The sequence below is a fragment of the Centropristis striata genome, chromosome 5 (assembly GCF_030273125.1).
Source record: "Centropristis striata isolate RG_2023a ecotype Rhode Island chromosome 5, C.striata_1.0, whole genome shotgun sequence".
Taxonomy (NCBI): Eukaryota; Metazoa; Chordata; class Actinopteri; order Perciformes; family Serranidae; genus Centropristis; species Centropristis striata.
In genome coordinates this window covers 31384515-31402450 of record NC_081521.1, presented here as the reverse complement: position 1 = coordinate 31402450, position 17936 = coordinate 31384515, and the positions used below count along the sequence as shown (strand labels likewise).

The window sequence follows — 17936 nt, the reverse complement described above, 5'->3', positions numbered from 1 at the left end:
AATCAAACCCAATTGCCTAAACATCAGAGATAAACAATTTCAAAAAGTAGTGATAACTGGTGGTACTACTAAAAAATATTTCAAAATCACATAAAAACTAAAATAATAATAAATATGTTATGCACATCTTATACCAGCACCTTCAAAACTCCAAATACCAGAAATGCACCACACCACAGTCAACTAAAGTGAAAAATGACTTCTTACACAACCCGTGCATAAGCAAACCCATGTGCTGAACCACGAATGGTATCTATTTAGTGTGCTGCAATAGGCAGCAAGAGGGGGAAACCGATTTGCTAATACGGCAGTGAGCCCATACACACTTGTGACAACAATTTCAGCACGGCTCCTGTTGGTGCTGCGCTGGTCTCTGCAGGTACAGACGTAAACGCCGGCATCAGTCGGCTGGACATTGGAGAAGTACAGCTCAGCTCCTGCACACACATACAAAATGTCATCCTATATGTATCAATTACATGCATTTTATGCATTTAGATTCAAACAAGCAGAAAGAGTGCATTAACATACTACATGAACATTTTGGGGATTTCTTGGATCTACATGACTATTTGTGGTCATGTGGTTGTCCTGTGTGAGATACCTTGTCTGCGTCTCTCAGCACTGCCGGAGACGGGTCGTCCGTCCTCTCTGGACCAGTAGAAATAGTGAGGAGGAGAGCCGGACACCTGACAGCGGAGTGTGACGGAGCCACCCTGGGAGGACAGGACCCTCTCTGGATAAACTTTCACCACCAGTGAGGCTGCAGCTGCAAAGTGCAAAGGTCAGAACAAACTCATCAGGAATACTCTGAGAGAATATTGAAACAAACAGCACCAGAGTGGTATTTCATCATGTGAGCTCAGGCAGTAAGGCAGACTTCACTTCTTATTTCTATCTCACAAAGTAAAACTGGATTAATACAATCCAATGGTGACTTGTGTTTTTAAGTCATCAGTCAACACTGACTACAAGCACCTTCAAAGCTCACTAATTAACACATTTCTGTTTGTTTAACCTGCACAATAGCTTAACTCTAACCCTAACCCTTCACTGAGACTCTGTGAGGTTGCCAGACTGTATCCCTGGATTTGCTGCTTGTAATCTTCATTAAACTACATTGTTATTTAGCTTTGCGTTTGTTTGTGTGCGCTTTCTATTTTGGGTAATTCTCTTTGAGTAAACCTGTAATAAGCCTGCCTTTATTTTGAAGGGCCTTGTGTATCAATTGAGAAGTAGAACTCATAGGTTTGTGCAAGTGACCTAAACAGGAGTCACAGTTAATGAAAAGTTTGACTTTTCTTAGCCTCCTTTGTGAAATACCCTTTTGTCTTTCTTTGTCTTCATTGTACTATAGACAATCTTTCAAGCAGGCATTTCATTTTCTCTTAGAAAAATATTAAAAAAATGTTATGCACATGAGCACTGTTATATTTCTACTAAAATGAAATGTAGCCTTACCATCGTATGGACGACACTTCTCTCTCTCCTGTGGGTTTCCAACGTATCCAGGAGCACAGCTGATGATGGAAAAACAGACATAGGAAAAAAAATGTTCAGAAAAGAACAATGTTTTTCCCGCTCACAGGCAAGTGCAATTAATCAAAAAACATTTTTTTTTACTGTTTTGACCCACATGAAGTGATGTTTGGTTATCTTACCGTTCACAGTACTGACCAGTGTACCCAGGCTGACAGGCTGTACACTGGTAACCTCCATTCCCAAGGCTCTCACAGGTGGGAGAGAACCTGTTACATAGACAAGAAGCTGAATATCTGAGCAGGAACAGGGTTCAATATAAACCCAACAAGGAATTTAGTGTGATATTCATCTTTTGCTGTGAAATGACTGGAAGAAAAAAAACATTTTATGACACAGCTATATATATTTCAGAGTCAGTCATTTCAGGTCAGAGTATAGCAAAGGAACCAAAATATAAAACTTGAAATAATAATCATAAAACAAAAAAGGGATTTATACTAAAGGGATTTACAACATTTCTTCACTATTTCTTCAATACATTATACTGCACTGTATTTTTTACAAGCACTGGGCAACAGCATCCTAATGCTGAACCGGATAAAAATGAGCTTTAGTGAATATACAGTATTGAAGTTGGCAGAAAACTGGTTAATAATGGAAATGTTTTAAACTCCGGAATCTAAAAGACAGTAGAATTTGCTGTATAAACAAGAGCAAGTGAGGCGTACACAGAGTTGTCTTGAGCTATTAATGGAGGTGGAATGTGAAGTCTTGGTACAGGTGCCAGTACTCACTGGTTGTCTGGGTCAGTGTGAGGGCAGGCGCAGGGCTGGCAGTCCTCTGGAGTGCCAACAGTGGGGTCACCGAAGAAGCCGGGAGCACACTGCTCACAGAGCTCACCCTGGGTGTTATGCAGGCAGCTCTAGAGGGAGAAATGTATCGTGTTTAGGGATCTGCTCATCTCGTTAGGGTGCTATAATTTATCCACAACAAGACCAGTATCAGCAGTACACTGATCTTGTCCTTCATACCGTGCAGATGCCGGTCTCAGGGTGGCAGGAGTCAGAGTGGCCGTTGCATTCACAGAGCTCACAGTGGCCGAGGTATAAACCTCCTCCAGTGCGAGTATATCCAGCTGCACAGTCCTGAAAGAGACATTATGTGATTTAGGTAATGATAGATTAATTAGCATAATAATGCTGCACAATTTAGCTATATTAATGCTTTGCATTCATATCACAAACGTGCACTTTCACGAAACACATTTTGGATAAATGTACATGAATTAATGCATATTGCAATACCTAATATTAGAGGTGTGAATCAGCAGAGTCCCCACTATACGATTTTATCCCGATACTTGAGTCACGATACGATGTTATTGCAATTTTATAAATCTGTAAATAATGCACCTATTTCAATAGGAACGCATCATATCAATTTATGGAAGTGGAAAAACAAGAAGACTATTTCAATCGTGTTTACTAATGAAATAAAACACTTTGTCAAATCATGATTACATTGTCAGCATTTTTGTTATTGTCCCATTCTTGATTTTTAATATAAATGTGCTTGATTAAATAAATGAAATAAAACTGATCAATTTACCTGGCAAGACAGTCCTTCGTATCCAGGTGGGCAGCGGCACTGCTCCACCTCGAGGGCCTGAGCCAAGCCACTGTAGTTGGGCACCGCAACTTCCATGCTGATATCAGAGATACTGGAGGAGCGCATCTCCGTGGAGTAGGATGCTCGAATCAGGATGTCATCCAGATCAGCCAAAACCATCATCAGGTGCTCTCGGGTGGCAGGCATGCCATCAGGACGACGCCAGTTTTCCTGTGAAATAAAATGAAGATGTGATATTTTTATTTAGATTAGATTAGATTAGATTCAACTTTATTGTCATTGCACATATCACAAGTACAAAGCAACGAAATGCAGATAGCATCTAACCAGAAGTGCATTAAGCAGTAATTGTGAATCATATTGCAATATATACAGGAATGAATTGTATAAAAATGCAGTATATATAGGTATAGATTATATAATAAATAATAAAAATAAATAAATGCAGATCAAACTGTACATTAGTGCAAGTAGATATATATATATATATATATACATAAACATACATACATAAACACATATATGTACATACATACACACATATATACACACATATATACACACACATATATATAAATATATACATAGTAGTGCAAATGGAGGATACATTATGTTCATCAACATTATGTGCGCTGTATATGAACAAGGTGAAAGTGTCGTTTATTGTACAGTGACGGTTACTTTACTCCTGACTGCCATGTAACCTTGCTGTTATAAGCCTCTCACCTCTTTGAAGACAATCTCAAACTGGCGAGTCTCTCTGCTGCCCTGCTGCCTCCTCTGCCAGGGCTGACGAGCTACCAACGTGATGTCGTTACCCTACAGGAACAACACTGACAGGTTAGTAAATGCTACAAATGTAACCACGGGAGAAAACAGTGAATCAGCATGACGACATATACTCACAATAATCTGGACGTCACCATCATCAAGTAGTGTTCCCCTTGGACCGGCCACATAGGAGATGGTGTATTTAATCTTGCCGCCGTAAGAACCCACCTAAGACATGTTTAGCAGGGGAGAGGCTTTAGATCTTCTGCCAGGCCAAACCCTGCTGCAATTCCCATGATGAAACAGAAACAACTGTAGCAGAAATCACTGCCAGATGGCTTCTTAGAGCAACACAGAGTTACATCAAATCCGATCTCCTAAAAGGATGTGAACGGGCAAAGTTTTGTGAGCACACCCATGTTAGCAAGATTTAGTTTACTCGTCATGGGGAGCACTACTCAGCCTGTGAAAACAGTTGTAAAATGTTGCCTGTGGCTCAGGAGGGAGCTTTCTTAAATCTGTAAAAACAACCCCAATAATGTCACAGTGATGTCATCAGGATTATATGAGCTTGGGTTCAAATTCTTAGCAGAAACCTGTATTAGAAACTGGGGGTGCTTGGTTTGAAAATAAGAGGGCATTAGAACGCAGGGAGGCTCCAGTGAAATGTGCTGTCCAGCTGCATTATGGTAATTGTAGGATTCAAGATCTTTTCTAGAGATAAAGTTAACTAAATCAGGAAAACTGAGCCTTTGCTGGATTGATTTTGGCTGTTGTTGTTTTTTTGTTTGTTTTGTTTTTTTAATTGTAGCCTTCTGTTTTCCCCCAACTTTATAAAAGTGCAAGACTAAATCATAGTAACCCTTTTAATGATAAAAAAGATAATTATATGACTTCTGGTATTTGTATTTGGAACCCTTCTTATATTAAATGTTAAATCATGGGACGCCGAGCAGGTGCAACCCAAGAGTAGTAAGGAATAATTGTGGTTTCTGTTTTTAAATTGTATGAAACAGATGCAGTGGATTGTGAACAAAAAAACATACACTTGTCACGTTAACATGACACAAACCTCTCTTACTACAGAAGAAGAATTTCAAACAGAAAGTCAAGAGGACACTTTGGAGGTAGGGGTGTAAATCATGATCAAATATTATATCGATTCTTTGGACAACAATACAACATTTGCTCATAAAACAAAGCCTGCCACACTAAGTTCAAGTGAAAAAAAAATCTACTATTTTCAATTAAATACCCAACAACAATAAATATAAAGTGGGTATTTTGTAACAAAGGTGCAGCTTAAAGATGATATGTATCGATATTGTCACTGGATCATTGAATCGATATATTATTGATGCATCTTTACACCCTTATTTGTTGGGAGGGTTGGGTCAAAGTTTAGGGGCACTGGGAGTGTTGACATGTGAGGAACTGGATAGAAGGGAGGGTGAGGATGAGGATACTAGTAGGATGCTGTATTTTCTGTGACATCAAAGGGGTGACAAGGGGTCAGGAGGTGACATCAACCCCAAATTTCTCACAGTTACCTTATCCCCTGTGAACTGCGCTGGGAGCTGCCAGTAGAGCAGATCATCCTGGTGCAAGCTGAAACCTTTGTAGACCAGAGCGTACTGAGAGGCAGAGGAGGAAGGAGAGGCACAAGAATAAGACACAGATGGAGAGAGAAGCAGCAAGACTAAATAATAAGCAGGCAGAGAAGCAGTACAAGCAGGCAAGCAAGTGAAGAGTAAAACCGGACAACTAGGTACACGTGTGCGACTTAAAAAACTCATTTAAGTACATGTTCTTTAGTACCAGTGCTATTAAAGGCTTCGCTGACAGTTTGATGACAGCATAGAGGTCGCATTGTGCGTTGTCTGACAACTAAAACAACAACTTCCACTGTCAATAATGTGAAAATGACAGCTTAACGTGTGCTTTGGTAAGAGGCTGTTTTCAAGCAGACAACAGTATAATGACAGAGCATTGTAAAAACCAATGTTTCACTCAAGTGGACAATTATAGTGACAGCACTGTGTGGGAGCTATTTGCTTAACAATGGCAAATGCCACCCAGTCGAGCACTGGAATTGTGTGAATTATCCATTCTTCGGTCTCTACAAACTAAATATATTCCACATTACTTCAGTAGATCACACTTCCAATCTGTTAGCTGCAGTTACAAGTTTCCCAACTAAACATTAACTGCCCTGGACAAACTAAGGACAGTTGGTTGTTGATTAACTTTTAAAGCTTAACTATCAGCGACAGAATTACAGTTTCCTATGAGTTTGCACCAAGACATATCGGTCATGCTACTCTCTACCTTGCTGCTGTCCCCAGAAGCACGAGCAGAAGACTTGCTCAGTGTGTTTTTGCTCTGTTGATCCACAGCAGGGCCAAAGAGAGATACCAGAAGTTACCAATATGACCAAGACACAAAAAAGCTCCAAAACCACCTTGCAATCCCTGACAGAGTGTACCTGCAGACGGGGAGAGTAGCCTGGGGAGTAGGGTTGGGGTCTGGTTGGTCTAACTGAAGAGGAGATACCAGACGGAGGAGAAGGGGGGCTCAGGTTACGCAATGACCATCGAGAGGAAGAGGAGGAGGAGGAGGAAGAGGAGGATTTAGAGGAGGTGGAGGGGAACAAGTGAGGGGGACCAGGTCGTCCATTGGAGAAGTTAAAGAGCGCCCAGACCTCATCGTCCAGCTTTCTGACATCACCCTGGGGAGGCGGGAAGTGGGGTACCGGAGATACAGAAGGTACGTAACCATGGGAACCGATTTAGAATTTAGTCCTTTGACAATGTAGACTCATGTACATCACTGTAAAAAGGTGGACATGCTGAGTCATGCTTTTTAGTTACTGATGCTTGAATGTGCTGCACAGCAGTGTTTGGTCTCTGCTGACTTGTTATCACTCCGCACAAATAAAACATACGAATCACCAACTTCTTGCACTGCAGAAACTTTCCTTTGCGTACCAATGCAGACCTCTTTGTGTTTCACACACATGCAAATGCACACGCAGACTCTAACAACATGCCACAGCTCAGTGACCCTTCATCAAACCGATGTGATTCTCATGCTATTCTATCATCTAAGAACAGAGGTCATTTATTTTGCATAGATGTCCACAAACTCTCAGCGTGTTAGCTTATAATGACAGAAACACTGTGAGTCAGTTATTCCCATTAGACGTGTGAGTGTTGCCTTCATTATAACAATCTACAGTGCAGTTCATACCAATTACCTGGCTAGCCCTTTTGGATCTGTGGATGTCTTTACGTTCAGAGGCCATTAGGTTCCAAATGGAAGCATCCTTCCTTAGCTGCTCCTCTGGCAAGTACGAGTCACTCTATTGAAGTGGATAAAGCAAGCTCTTTGATCACTTTCCTTATCACTGAGCTGATGGTATTCGGGTGTTATGGCAGTGCTATTCGAGCAAAGTTAAATGGTATGAAGTTCTTTAATGGGCCATTAATGATCAATCTGTTTACATGGCTCATGTGATGTGGAGCAGAAAGCAATTTCTGTCCGCAATATGCACTGCAATGTGAGGGGTCAAATCCAAAAGACACTTAGTGGCAACCTTCAGCTGCAAATGCATTCACTGCTGTAAAACAAACACTTCTAAAAAAACTATTCAATGAACACGAAAATGATTAAAACAATAAAAATTTTGTCCATAATGTATGGATATGCAAGACATAAAAACCACAATGTATGACATTCAGTTTATGGCACAATACCACATAAACAGTTATTTTTCAAACATGCCCAACAGCACTGTACTTCAAACAAAAACTATAGTTGCAGCATGACAACCACAGGCTGACATTACTGTACCTGCTGTGCTCGTTTCGTGCGAGCAAAGAAAGAATCTTTCTATAGAGAATGCAAGGGCAAACACAAAGAAATGGAGAGCTGTGTTATGGGTCATTAAATCTGTGCACATTATTTCACCCTGTGAACACACAGAGTTGAAAAGATGAAACAAACTGTAGCAACGGAGGCAAAGAAGTTGCACACAGACTGAAAAAGCAATCTGCTTGAAAAAAAGAAAGATAGGCTGCAGTTTGAAGTAAGATGAAACAGAAAAATAGAGATAGCAATAGAATAAGAAGGGTCTACAAGTTTCTGATGGGTGCCGCTCCGCCCCTTTGATACAGTGTTAAGGGGTTCATGGTCTTGCTTGGGCTACTTCCACTGATTTAGCTTCCCTATCTGCTCTTTATTCTGACCTTGTCTCCCTGGTAGGCCCCTGGAAGCTGCCAGTAATGAGGCTCCTGTCCCAGGTAGTCAAAGTTGGTGTAGGACAGCTGAGTGCCTTCAGTGGAAACCTCCACAGTGAAACCAGTGGAGATGCGGTTGGTGCGTTGACGGTTGACCAGAGCGAATCTCTGGAAGTTTCCTGGAGAGAAGACCGAGGAAACCTGCAGGAGCACATACACACAATATAAAACGGCAAAAAAGCATGCATTTAAATAATAAGTGATAAAACTACTGTAGAAACTTTGATTGTGATTGGACATAGGGCTCACTTTGCTGACACTGACAGCATTAACACTGTAAGGAAATGGGCAAAGTCAATTCATAAGATAAATCTGGATTGCAGATTACTATATAGTCAAAAATAAATGAGTCAGTAAGTTCATCTTGACCCTCAGGAACAAATAAAGTTAAATAGTCAAAACTTTTGACTGACTGTGGTGGAAGAAAGACAATGTTTCAAGATACTTGCATTTCTGACCTCGAACAATGTGCCAATGTTCATAACAACTGGCTAATCAGCTGCTGTTAACTATCTTTGTAAATGTAAAAAAAGAAAGAGAAAAAGTAGAAAGCCTCCCAAACAATAGCGTACTTATGCAACACTGAAGCTTGGCAAAAAGAGAACAAAAAAGGTAATACCATAGAAATCAGGCGTGGGTGATGCTCTTGTTGCCAGTCATTTGGGAAATGACAATTCACTAATGTACAGTGTTATAACTGTCAGTATTTCTTGATACAAGGACAGAACACTCAAGTGTTTTGCTTCCCAACCTATCAATCAAGGCTTACCCTAAAGGTCTATTTGTGACTTTATAGACTTCATGTTCCTCACACTTGTGCCCTGGAGAAATTCTAAGACACAAGAAGTCAAATTTATCCTTGCATTTATTCATTGGAGAGTTTACTGTGCAGAATTAATTGCCTGTGTGTGTGTGTGTGTGTGTGTCAGTCAGTCTCTGGACAACACCACTAATGGATATGATCTCAATGGATCAGAACCACTTAAGGCAGTTGTGATGAGGGTAAACGTAGAATACACACATCTTTTTGCTATAACAAATAACAAACAACAAACAATTGCTGATATGATCTTTACTGCAGCATAGTTGCTTTAACCAGTGCAAACTTTACATTCGGATTGGTTGTTTGGAGGTATGAATCATTGCACTGCTGCCATGTCATTGTGTCATATAACAGTAAAAGGCCTCACCAGGTCTCTGTAGTGGGTAGAGCTGCTGCACTGCTGAGTGACGCCCATACAGAAACAAGACAGGCAGCCATCTTTGTTATCCGGGCTGAGATGGAAGGTACCAGACTTGCAGCTGGCGCAAGATGGTCCTTCAACGTTCATCTGCAACACATTATCAAGGAAGTGAGATACGAGGCAATCTGTCCGTTCTAGTCTGCCTTGGAAATGGGAACAAGGATGCAAAAGATAACAACAACCAGAAAGTTGGGTTGTTTGATCACCTTGCAGAGGCATGTACCACCATTGCAGCCTTCAGTTCCTCTTTGGTGACAGTTATAGCAGTTACCTGGAACAGGATGGTAGACCAGATAGTTACAACGTGTACCAGCCCCACAAGAACAAACTGGAAGATGGAACAATATCTGTCATGTTCCTGAATCAAAACACAGTATGTACCATTGACTTCATTGTTGCCAACGCTACATCTCTGTCCAAGCAGTGGGTTGCCGGTGTATCCTGGGGCACATCTGAAATAAAAAATAGACATTGTGTTTGAGTAAATATTTCCACTCAAAGAGGATACAAGTTTTAACCCAAAGAACAATAAGGCAGGAAGCTGGAAAGTCTGCAATAAGTGATACATTTGATGAATTGTGTTCTTTTGGGAGTCTTCTTGACCCAGGACAGACCTCAACCACGAACAAAGGACTGAGTCATTCAGACAAAACACATAGAAGCTATTCTGCTGTTCCATCCGGTAACCACTCATATCTGCTCTGAGCACTAGTCTCATATTCACACCCAGCTTTTGCACTGAATACACACAGTTTTCCCAGAGAAAAAAAGATCATGAAATATCGCTTTGAGATGGATAAAGCACAGCCGCTGCTAAAACATTCAACATGACACAGATGTTGATTCCATCTCTACAACCGAAACTCATTCATTATCCTTAACCTACCACTTATCTGAACACGGGTTGCAGGGTGCTGGAGCCCATCCCAGCTGACATTGGGCGAGAAGGCGGAGTTCGGATAATCAGTTAAGGATAATGAATGAATGAATGAATGAATGAATGAATGAACGAATGAATGAATGAACAAACAACCAAAACTGAGGAACACCTTTGCACAGGACCAGAAACATTTACAGGGAAAATATCACCAAATGAAAACAAAAAAAAGTTTAAATGAAAGCGTCACAAACACAGAATTGATATTAGAAAAAAAGCAGAGTACAGATAGCACTGATATAAAGAGCTGTAGAAAGAGAAGCTAAGCTGCTAACAAGACAAGTTATTCTGACGTTGTGATATAGCAAAGCGATACGCCTTCAACCCAAGCAAACAACACTGCCACCAGAGCAAAGGCTCATCCAACAACAGATCTGTGCAGGGCAGCTGCTATCAGTCTTACCTCACCTGTCCACTGGCAGGTCCGCCGGTCAGCAGCCAACAAGAGAACTTCCATGCTATGAACTTGCTTTGGGAAACCCTATTCAAACTAAATCCTGAGGCGTATAATCATTTCTAAAGCGTGGTTAACTCAGTCCTTCCAGTCAGTGATGTTTTATAGATTTAAACATAAGAATTAATCTTGTTACATTGGATCATAGAAAATACATGAAAACAGACATGGTGATGGGAAAATGCTGAAAATGTTCATGACTAAAGGCTATTAAGAAAGGGCATAATCTCATGGATAAACACAACATGACAATGTGTTATCACATCACATTAAAATGAATTTGACAAACAATTTTAAAGTTAATTTAAAACAAAATACAATGATCTTGAAAACTGTTTCTATACATTACTTACATCCCGCTAGTGGAAATTTTGGATGGTGAACATCCAATGCTTTTGTCTTGACAACTACTGGCCAGAATGCCTTAAAATGAACTATACATATTCATGGTCCCCACAAGATGAATCCAGTTGTTTTCAAGAGTGCCCGACCTTTCTTCTAGTACCATGTGCAAAAATATGAACAGGTATGTACAAAATATAAAAAGGTAATATAAATTCCATTTTCATAAACATGTCATGCTCCACAGAGGAGGATCCCCGTCCACTATGGTCGCACCATGAGTTTTCTGGTAGTGTACTGATGATGTCAAATTATGATGTTAATATTTGATACAACTGTATTTGATGTAAAGTAATTTATTTTACCCAATATTTCTAAAAATAAAAATAAATAAATGGTGGATTTCCGTTATATCTACTGTGGTCTTATTGCTTTTGTCGAACACATGACCTTTTATCTACAGCTACAATCAGACCTTGTCAACTTTTCACCAATATGCCTCATAACCTAGCTGGCAGGATGCCATGAATATAGTGGAGCATGTTCAAGCTCCCAAGACGTTTAATTCATCAGAAAGAATCTGAAGTCATGCTAGCAGCTCTGTGATGCTGTTCTTAGGCAAAGCTGAGTTATGAGCTAAATGCTAACATATCACAATGGTAACGATAACATGCTGATATTAGCAGGTATGATTTTTACCATGTTTACCATATTATTTTAGCACAAATACAAAGTCCAGCAGAGGCTTATAAAGCTCTTATTAATTTTCCCACTTGCTTGTAAACAAAAGTATTGGACAACAAAACATTATGACCTTTTAGTGGTGCTAAGTGAAGAACCAGGGAATCAAATCTTGTTGGGACCATGAATATCAGTCTGAAGCTTCATTGCTGTTAAAGCTCTGTGAAAAACCAAAATAAGTATGTTGTTTTTCACTTCCCATCTTTCTATATTGATGCATATAATTATTACTGCAGCACGGAAGGCTACTAGCGGGATGTTGTCTTGATGGTAATGTACCGGTTCTTTTTCCTTGAAATTTTACATTTGAACTAATCTTCTTAAGACAATGGGAAAACATTTTTAGAACATGTTGGGGCTCTTGCAATAAAAAAACATTCAGCACAGAAACTGCAAACGATACGTCCTAAAATCACAGGCTGACATGGAGGTGTAAGGCTTTCCAGGATAGCAGCACATATAATTTAAAAACACCAGTAAATGCATACCCATGTGAAATGCAGGAAACAAGAATGGGCATGAGGTTTTCAGAGTGATCTAACAAAGGGTTGGGCGGGGTACTTGTAAAATTTGAGGTAGTCTGGCCATAACACAATGGACAACTGTATACATACAAGAGGTACTAATGCAAAGCCATCTCTTCATAGCAAGATTTTGTGCAATAATTGTAATAAAATACACCTTAAAAGGCCATTTGTATAACATAACACCACATCATGGTGCCATTGAGCATGTGAACACTCCCTTTAAAATAACAGGGTCATAAAATCAATCCCTTCATTAAGTTCAGCGTGTTTACAGTAACAGATATAAATACCGAGATAAAAACAATGGAAACAAATTACAACCAATAAAATACAACATAATAATCCCTAGTCATCAGGGATAATTCTGATAGGAATGGCCAGCCTTCCCAAGACAACATGAAGAGAACCATCCTGATTACTTTTCCGCTTTGCAGAATTGTGACCTCCTTGTAAGAGCCGCAGTAGGTCCAAAACACCAGATTGACTATCTTTCTTCTTTTTCTTCTGCTGAGTTTTTTTAGTTACCTTCTTTGCAGTAGTAGCCTTGGTCGTAGGGGGAGTCGATTTCCTTTTCACTGTTGTGCTGGGCTTCTTTTTTGCAGTAGCAGCCTTGTTTTTAGCAGGGGTTGTTGTCCTTTTCACTGTTGTGCTAGGAGTCTTCTTTGCAGTTGTCCTTTTTACTGACTTCTTCGCAGTAGTAGTCTTAGTAGGTTTTGTGGTTGTGACTGTGTTCTTTGCAGAATTCTTTGTATTGTTAGAGACCAACTTGTATGCATTGCCCTTGTGTGGATTTGACGATTTCTTTGAATCGCCATCTGAAGACTTTTCAGCCTCCCGAACCTTCTTTGGATCTGGTGCATCTGATCTGAACGACTTGTTACGTTGATTGTTTCTGTTGGTTGATGAATCCTTTTTGTTGACCTGTTCGTGCTTTGGTTTGTGAGATGGTGGCTCCAGTTGAAATTTAGTAATTTCTTCTTTAACTTGCTTTTGTCTTGTTTGTCTTGGCTGTGAAACACGTTTAGATGTCACAGCAGACGTCCTAGCTTCAGGACTTTTTGTTTTAGGCTTCACTGTAGATTTAGATGTAGACTTTGAAGTAGTCCTAGGTTTTTTCAGGGTGGTCCTTGACTTATTTGTTGACCTTGTGGGTGTTGATTTGAGTTTTCTTTCCCTCTGAGGAGCAGAGGTGGATTTGTACGCCGGGAGGCCTGGGGTCGGTATGCTTTTGGGTACTGTGGCTCTACTGGTCAATGGCCTCTCCGTGGGTATAATTCTGACTGGAGGTTGACGTGTTGAGTACGATGGGAGCGGGAGGACTGTAGAGACTGAAGGCAGAGCCCTCGTTTCTTGGAGTGAACGGGAGACATGTCTTGTACGTTTCATTTTGTTCATCTCCTGAGCCAGGGCGGTGAAGCCGTCGATCAGGATCTCCAGCCTAGCCTCCAGTCTGCTCAGACGGGTGTCCATGTCTGAGTAGCCCTTCTCCAGCTCACCAACTTTCTTGTTCTTCTCCCCAGCTGACTGGATAGTGATGAGCTCCTTCAGCTGGGAGCTGAGATGACTCTGCTGGTCCTCCATACTGTGAATACTGTCCTTCATGTCAAGCGTGTTTTTCTCCAGCATGCTGAGGCGCTGGTTAAAGGTGTTCAGGTGAAACCGGAGCAGATGCTGGAAGCTGGAGTCTCTGCTCTCTGGGCTGGGTGTGAAGCGTGGTGGGAGTCTGGGTGCTGATTTGTTGGGGGTGACTAAGACAGTGCCCACCCCAACAGCACGAGTAGTGCGTAGGTGGATTGCAGTAGACATTAAAGTCCTAGTAGGGATGATGGTTGTTCCTGTGGTTTCATCGTCTCCACTGCCATACTGTAGCATCTCTTTCTCCAAGCTAAAATTAAATACTGCTTCAGCTCCACATCCCACAGGTAGGAGGCCCTCTATCTGCTTCTCCAGGAAGGGGTCCCCACAACTGTCTGCAGACGGCTTCTCTTCTCTTAATGTCAAAACAGTAGAATCAGGTATGATGCAGGTAGAGACGTTCAGATAATAAATTATTTATAAAGTTGCGTCTTACACCCAAGTCCCCTCGTCATCTTTGCCCTCGGAGCGGCAAAGATTGATTAGCCAGACAGGATTCCTCATAAATGCCACATCTACATTTATGTCACAGAGACCCAGAAAATATATCTGGTCTGTGCACAGAGAGAAAACCACATGAGCAAACACCTTTAAATTTCACTACCAGCAAAGCGCAAAGCTGAAGCAGAAAGCAACCTTTGAGAAGGCTTCTGGAGGTAAAGCAGAGGACAAAGGAAAGCAAAGGTAAGATCTAAAGCCAACTAAACTTAAGGTTTCCTCAGGACATACAGCACTTTTAGTTCTCTTTTGGCAAATTTATTTTTCCACAAACAATAAAATCTGAGTGATGACAGACTCAGTACCACCAAAGGCCCCTTATCCTATAACAAAGATGTATTATTCTACCACAGCAGAAATGACCTTACATTTTGAAAATCAATAAATCCAGGAAAACAATAACCACCAGCAGATCTGGAAAAACAGCACACAGTAAAAACTTCAGAATGGGTGGCACTGCACTGCATCTCCCATTCCTGGACTGACACCACTCAATCACAACTGACAAAAACAGAAGGATTTGAACCACACACATGCTTATATCCCTTTCATGTGAATTGAACCACTGGGTGATACTGCCAGCCCCTGCTAACCTTGCTGCCAGCCCGGCCTGTAACCCAAAACACTGAGCCGTGTCCAGATGACCGTGAGAGGAAGACGGAGAGGGAAAGGAAAATCAGAAAGAGAAGGAGAGGGGCGTACCTTTCACAGCGTCTGCCAGCATATCCAGGGGGACAGTTTTCACAGGTCGGCTCACCGTCTGACTCCAGATAACAGGTTGGAGAGAATCTGTGCCAACAGAGGGCCAAGCACACTGAGAAGATGCTCTTTTGGCAGTGATCATGTTATATCATGTACAGTGTGGCCCACTTGAGTTGTTTCAGCATTGCACACTGTTTATTTATCCTAATCCAGCATTAACAAAACTGACACAGATTCAAAAGACTTTAAGACATGAACTTACTGGTTGCTGGAAGCCGTTCCAGGACAGGGGCAGGGCTGGCAGGCCTGAGCACCACCCGTTACCGGGTTTCCATAGAAGCCAGGCTGACAGCGCTCACACCTTGGCCCGTCGGTGTTATGGAGGCATTGCTTTTGGTCAGGACACACACAAAAAACTAAGGTGAGAGCCATGGAACAGTTGAATGTACAGTGCTTATGAGTGATGCTGTGTTTCCACATGTTGGGATTCGCCAAGAAACCATTAGCACATTCCACTGCACAGACTAAAACAGATCAAAGCAGGTTCCATGGTGGCAAAGAATTGAGAGAGAAGACGAAGAGTAGCAGAACACCTACCAGACACCTGCCGGTCTCCGCGTCACAGCCACTGGCGTGACCATTGCAGTCGCACCTCTCACAAGTCCCCAGGTAAAGACCAGAACTAGTCCGAGTGTAGCCTTCATCACACTCCTGCATTGTGATGGAAAAACACCTCAGGTGAGAGACAAGTGATGACAAAGAGGAATACATCCTTGTTCCACTGCAGCACAGAGACACACTGCAATTATCACCAAGGACTGTAATGGAAACAAATGCACTGTGCTATTATTAACAAGCTTAGGCATATCTGTGATTGCCTTTATGTCTTTTAAAATCTAATCTTGATCATGAAAGTTTGATTTTGACATGGAAATGGTAAATTAATAACCCTCTGAAACTAAGAACCACAGACAGGTTTGATAAGCATGTTTACTTTTAAAAAGAACCTCCCAAATGACGCCATGTTTATTGGACATAACACATATTTTAATCTGTTTTCAACTTTCCTTGCAGTTGTATGACAAACACTTTCATCATTGAAAGTAACCAGATTGAAGCTTAAAATTGTGGTATTTCATCAAAATCACTCTATATTCTACGTCTCATTTAAAATGTCCCCCAAAAATTAACCTCGGGCACTAAACTGATCCTGTATAAACATGAAACTCTCTGTGTCTCACAGCCCAACTAAGAATGACTCCACATCCAATTTTTGTTAAATTAACTCTTTTTTTATGATTTGTGGCACCATAATTGTGTTATTCTTGAAATAATGACATTTATTTTTTTAATGCTCCCTACTTCTCAACATAATTGTGCTGTTTCCATAGAGGTGCATGAATATATTGCAGAGAAAAATGAGGCTAAAGTTAGTAATAAATGACGGGAGAAAAAACGTCCTCAAACTGCTCGGGGTTCAGAGAGTCAACTCAAAGTCTACTAGTTATTTAAACTACTTCTCTGTAATCTATGTGTACCTGGCAGGAGGGTCCTTTGTATCCCTGAGGGCAGGCGCACTCTTCCACCTCCAGAGCAAGTTCATTGCCAGTAGAGTGGGGAACAGCAACGTCCATCTTGATGTCTGAGATACTATTTATACATAAAAACGCACAATGAACAATACACTTTATGTTTGCCTTTAAGTGCAATGCTGTCAGATTCATTTTGAGGTATATGAATGAGCTGTGCAGTGATAGAGAAAGCTCCCATCATACCTGCTCTCAGCCATCTTGTCTGCGTAGGTAGCCCTGATCATAAAGACAGTAACATCAGCCAGGGCCATCAGCAGGTGCTCACGAGTACATGGCTGCCGGTCAGCGCGACGCCATGCAGACTATCAACCAGAGAAACGGAGAATAGAAAAAAGAGGAAATTTAGTCAATCATTGTTAGGATTCAATTTTAGCAAAACGAAACAAAAACAATGAAACACACCTCTCTGAAGGTCACAGTGACAGTTTGTTGGACACGTGGGAGAGGCTTTTTCGGTGAGATGTGCTCCAGGAAGATGCCATTGCCTTGGAGAACCACATCTGGCTGACCGTCAATCACCAGCGAGCGCTGAGACGGTTCAAAGCGAATTGTGTAGCGAAGCTCCCCACCATAGGCTGTCACCTGGTAGCAACATGGTGAAAAGAGAAGTTCATCTCAACAACACTGAATGGTGGAAAGGTATTTCACCCCTATGATACTGTGGGGGAAGTCACAAGACATCCATGTTGGGCTTGTCTGTGAATTCAAGCCAAAGGTTCAAAGGAGGCCTGCTGTGTGGATAAGTGCAGCCTTTTCACTTGACAACATGTTGAGGCTTGGCTGAGTGGGACAGAAAGGGCAGAGAAATGTAGCCTCACTAACACTTGAAAGTTTTTTCTTCTCTTATCCCCTACACTGCTCTCTACTTTGTTGTTTTTCTCTCACCTTATCTCCTCTGAAGCTCCCAGGAAGGACCCAGTAGTAGATGTCGTTGGGGACGCTGGAGAATGAGCGGTAGACAACTTCAGAGGAGCCCCTCTGGGTGATGCCTTCAGAGATAGTTTTGGTATTGGCACTGTTTGTGAGGGAGAAGAGCTGCCCGTTCACCCCACCTCGCACCTGAGAGACACAAACAATTTGTGTG

At 41.4% G+C, this 17936-nt stretch overlaps 1 protein-coding gene across 1 annotated transcript in view; it reads right to left on the bottom strand.

Annotated features, from left to right (window-relative positions):
• The window catches only part of hspg2 (heparan sulfate proteoglycan 2), a 97635-nt gene that overhangs the window by 30939 nt on the left and 48760 nt on the right, over positions 1–17936 (bottom strand). Inside the window, exons 23-47 of the mRNA XM_059332419.1 lie at positions 17738–17911; positions 17255–17434; positions 17036–17154; positions 16799–16910; positions 15858–15971; positions 15523–15650; positions 15261–15347; positions 9806–9876; positions 9631–9695; positions 9371–9511; positions 8130–8321; positions 7735–7773; positions 7139–7243; positions 6368–6610; positions 6211–6264; positions 5433–5516; positions 4018–4110; positions 3838–3930; positions 3091–3321; positions 2514–2627; positions 2277–2404; positions 1662–1748; positions 1462–1520; positions 605–769; positions 327–437 (exon numbers count right to left, since the gene is read on the bottom strand). Of these exons, the coding sequence (XP_059188402.1) occupies positions 327–437; positions 605–769; positions 1462–1520; positions 1662–1748; positions 2277–2404; positions 2514–2627; positions 3091–3321; positions 3838–3930; positions 4018–4110; positions 5433–5516; positions 6211–6264; positions 6368–6610; positions 7139–7243; positions 7735–7773; positions 8130–8321; positions 9371–9511; positions 9631–9695; positions 9806–9876; positions 15261–15347; positions 15523–15650; positions 15858–15971; positions 16799–16910; positions 17036–17154; positions 17255–17434; positions 17738–17911 (2989 nt within the window). The remainder of the gene's footprint in view (positions 1–326; positions 438–604; positions 770–1461; positions 1521–1661; positions 1749–2276; positions 2405–2513; positions 2628–3090; positions 3322–3837; positions 3931–4017; positions 4111–5432; positions 5517–6210; positions 6265–6367; positions 6611–7138; positions 7244–7734; positions 7774–8129; positions 8322–9370; positions 9512–9630; positions 9696–9805; positions 9877–15260; positions 15348–15522; positions 15651–15857; positions 15972–16798; positions 16911–17035; positions 17155–17254; positions 17435–17737; positions 17912–17936) is intronic.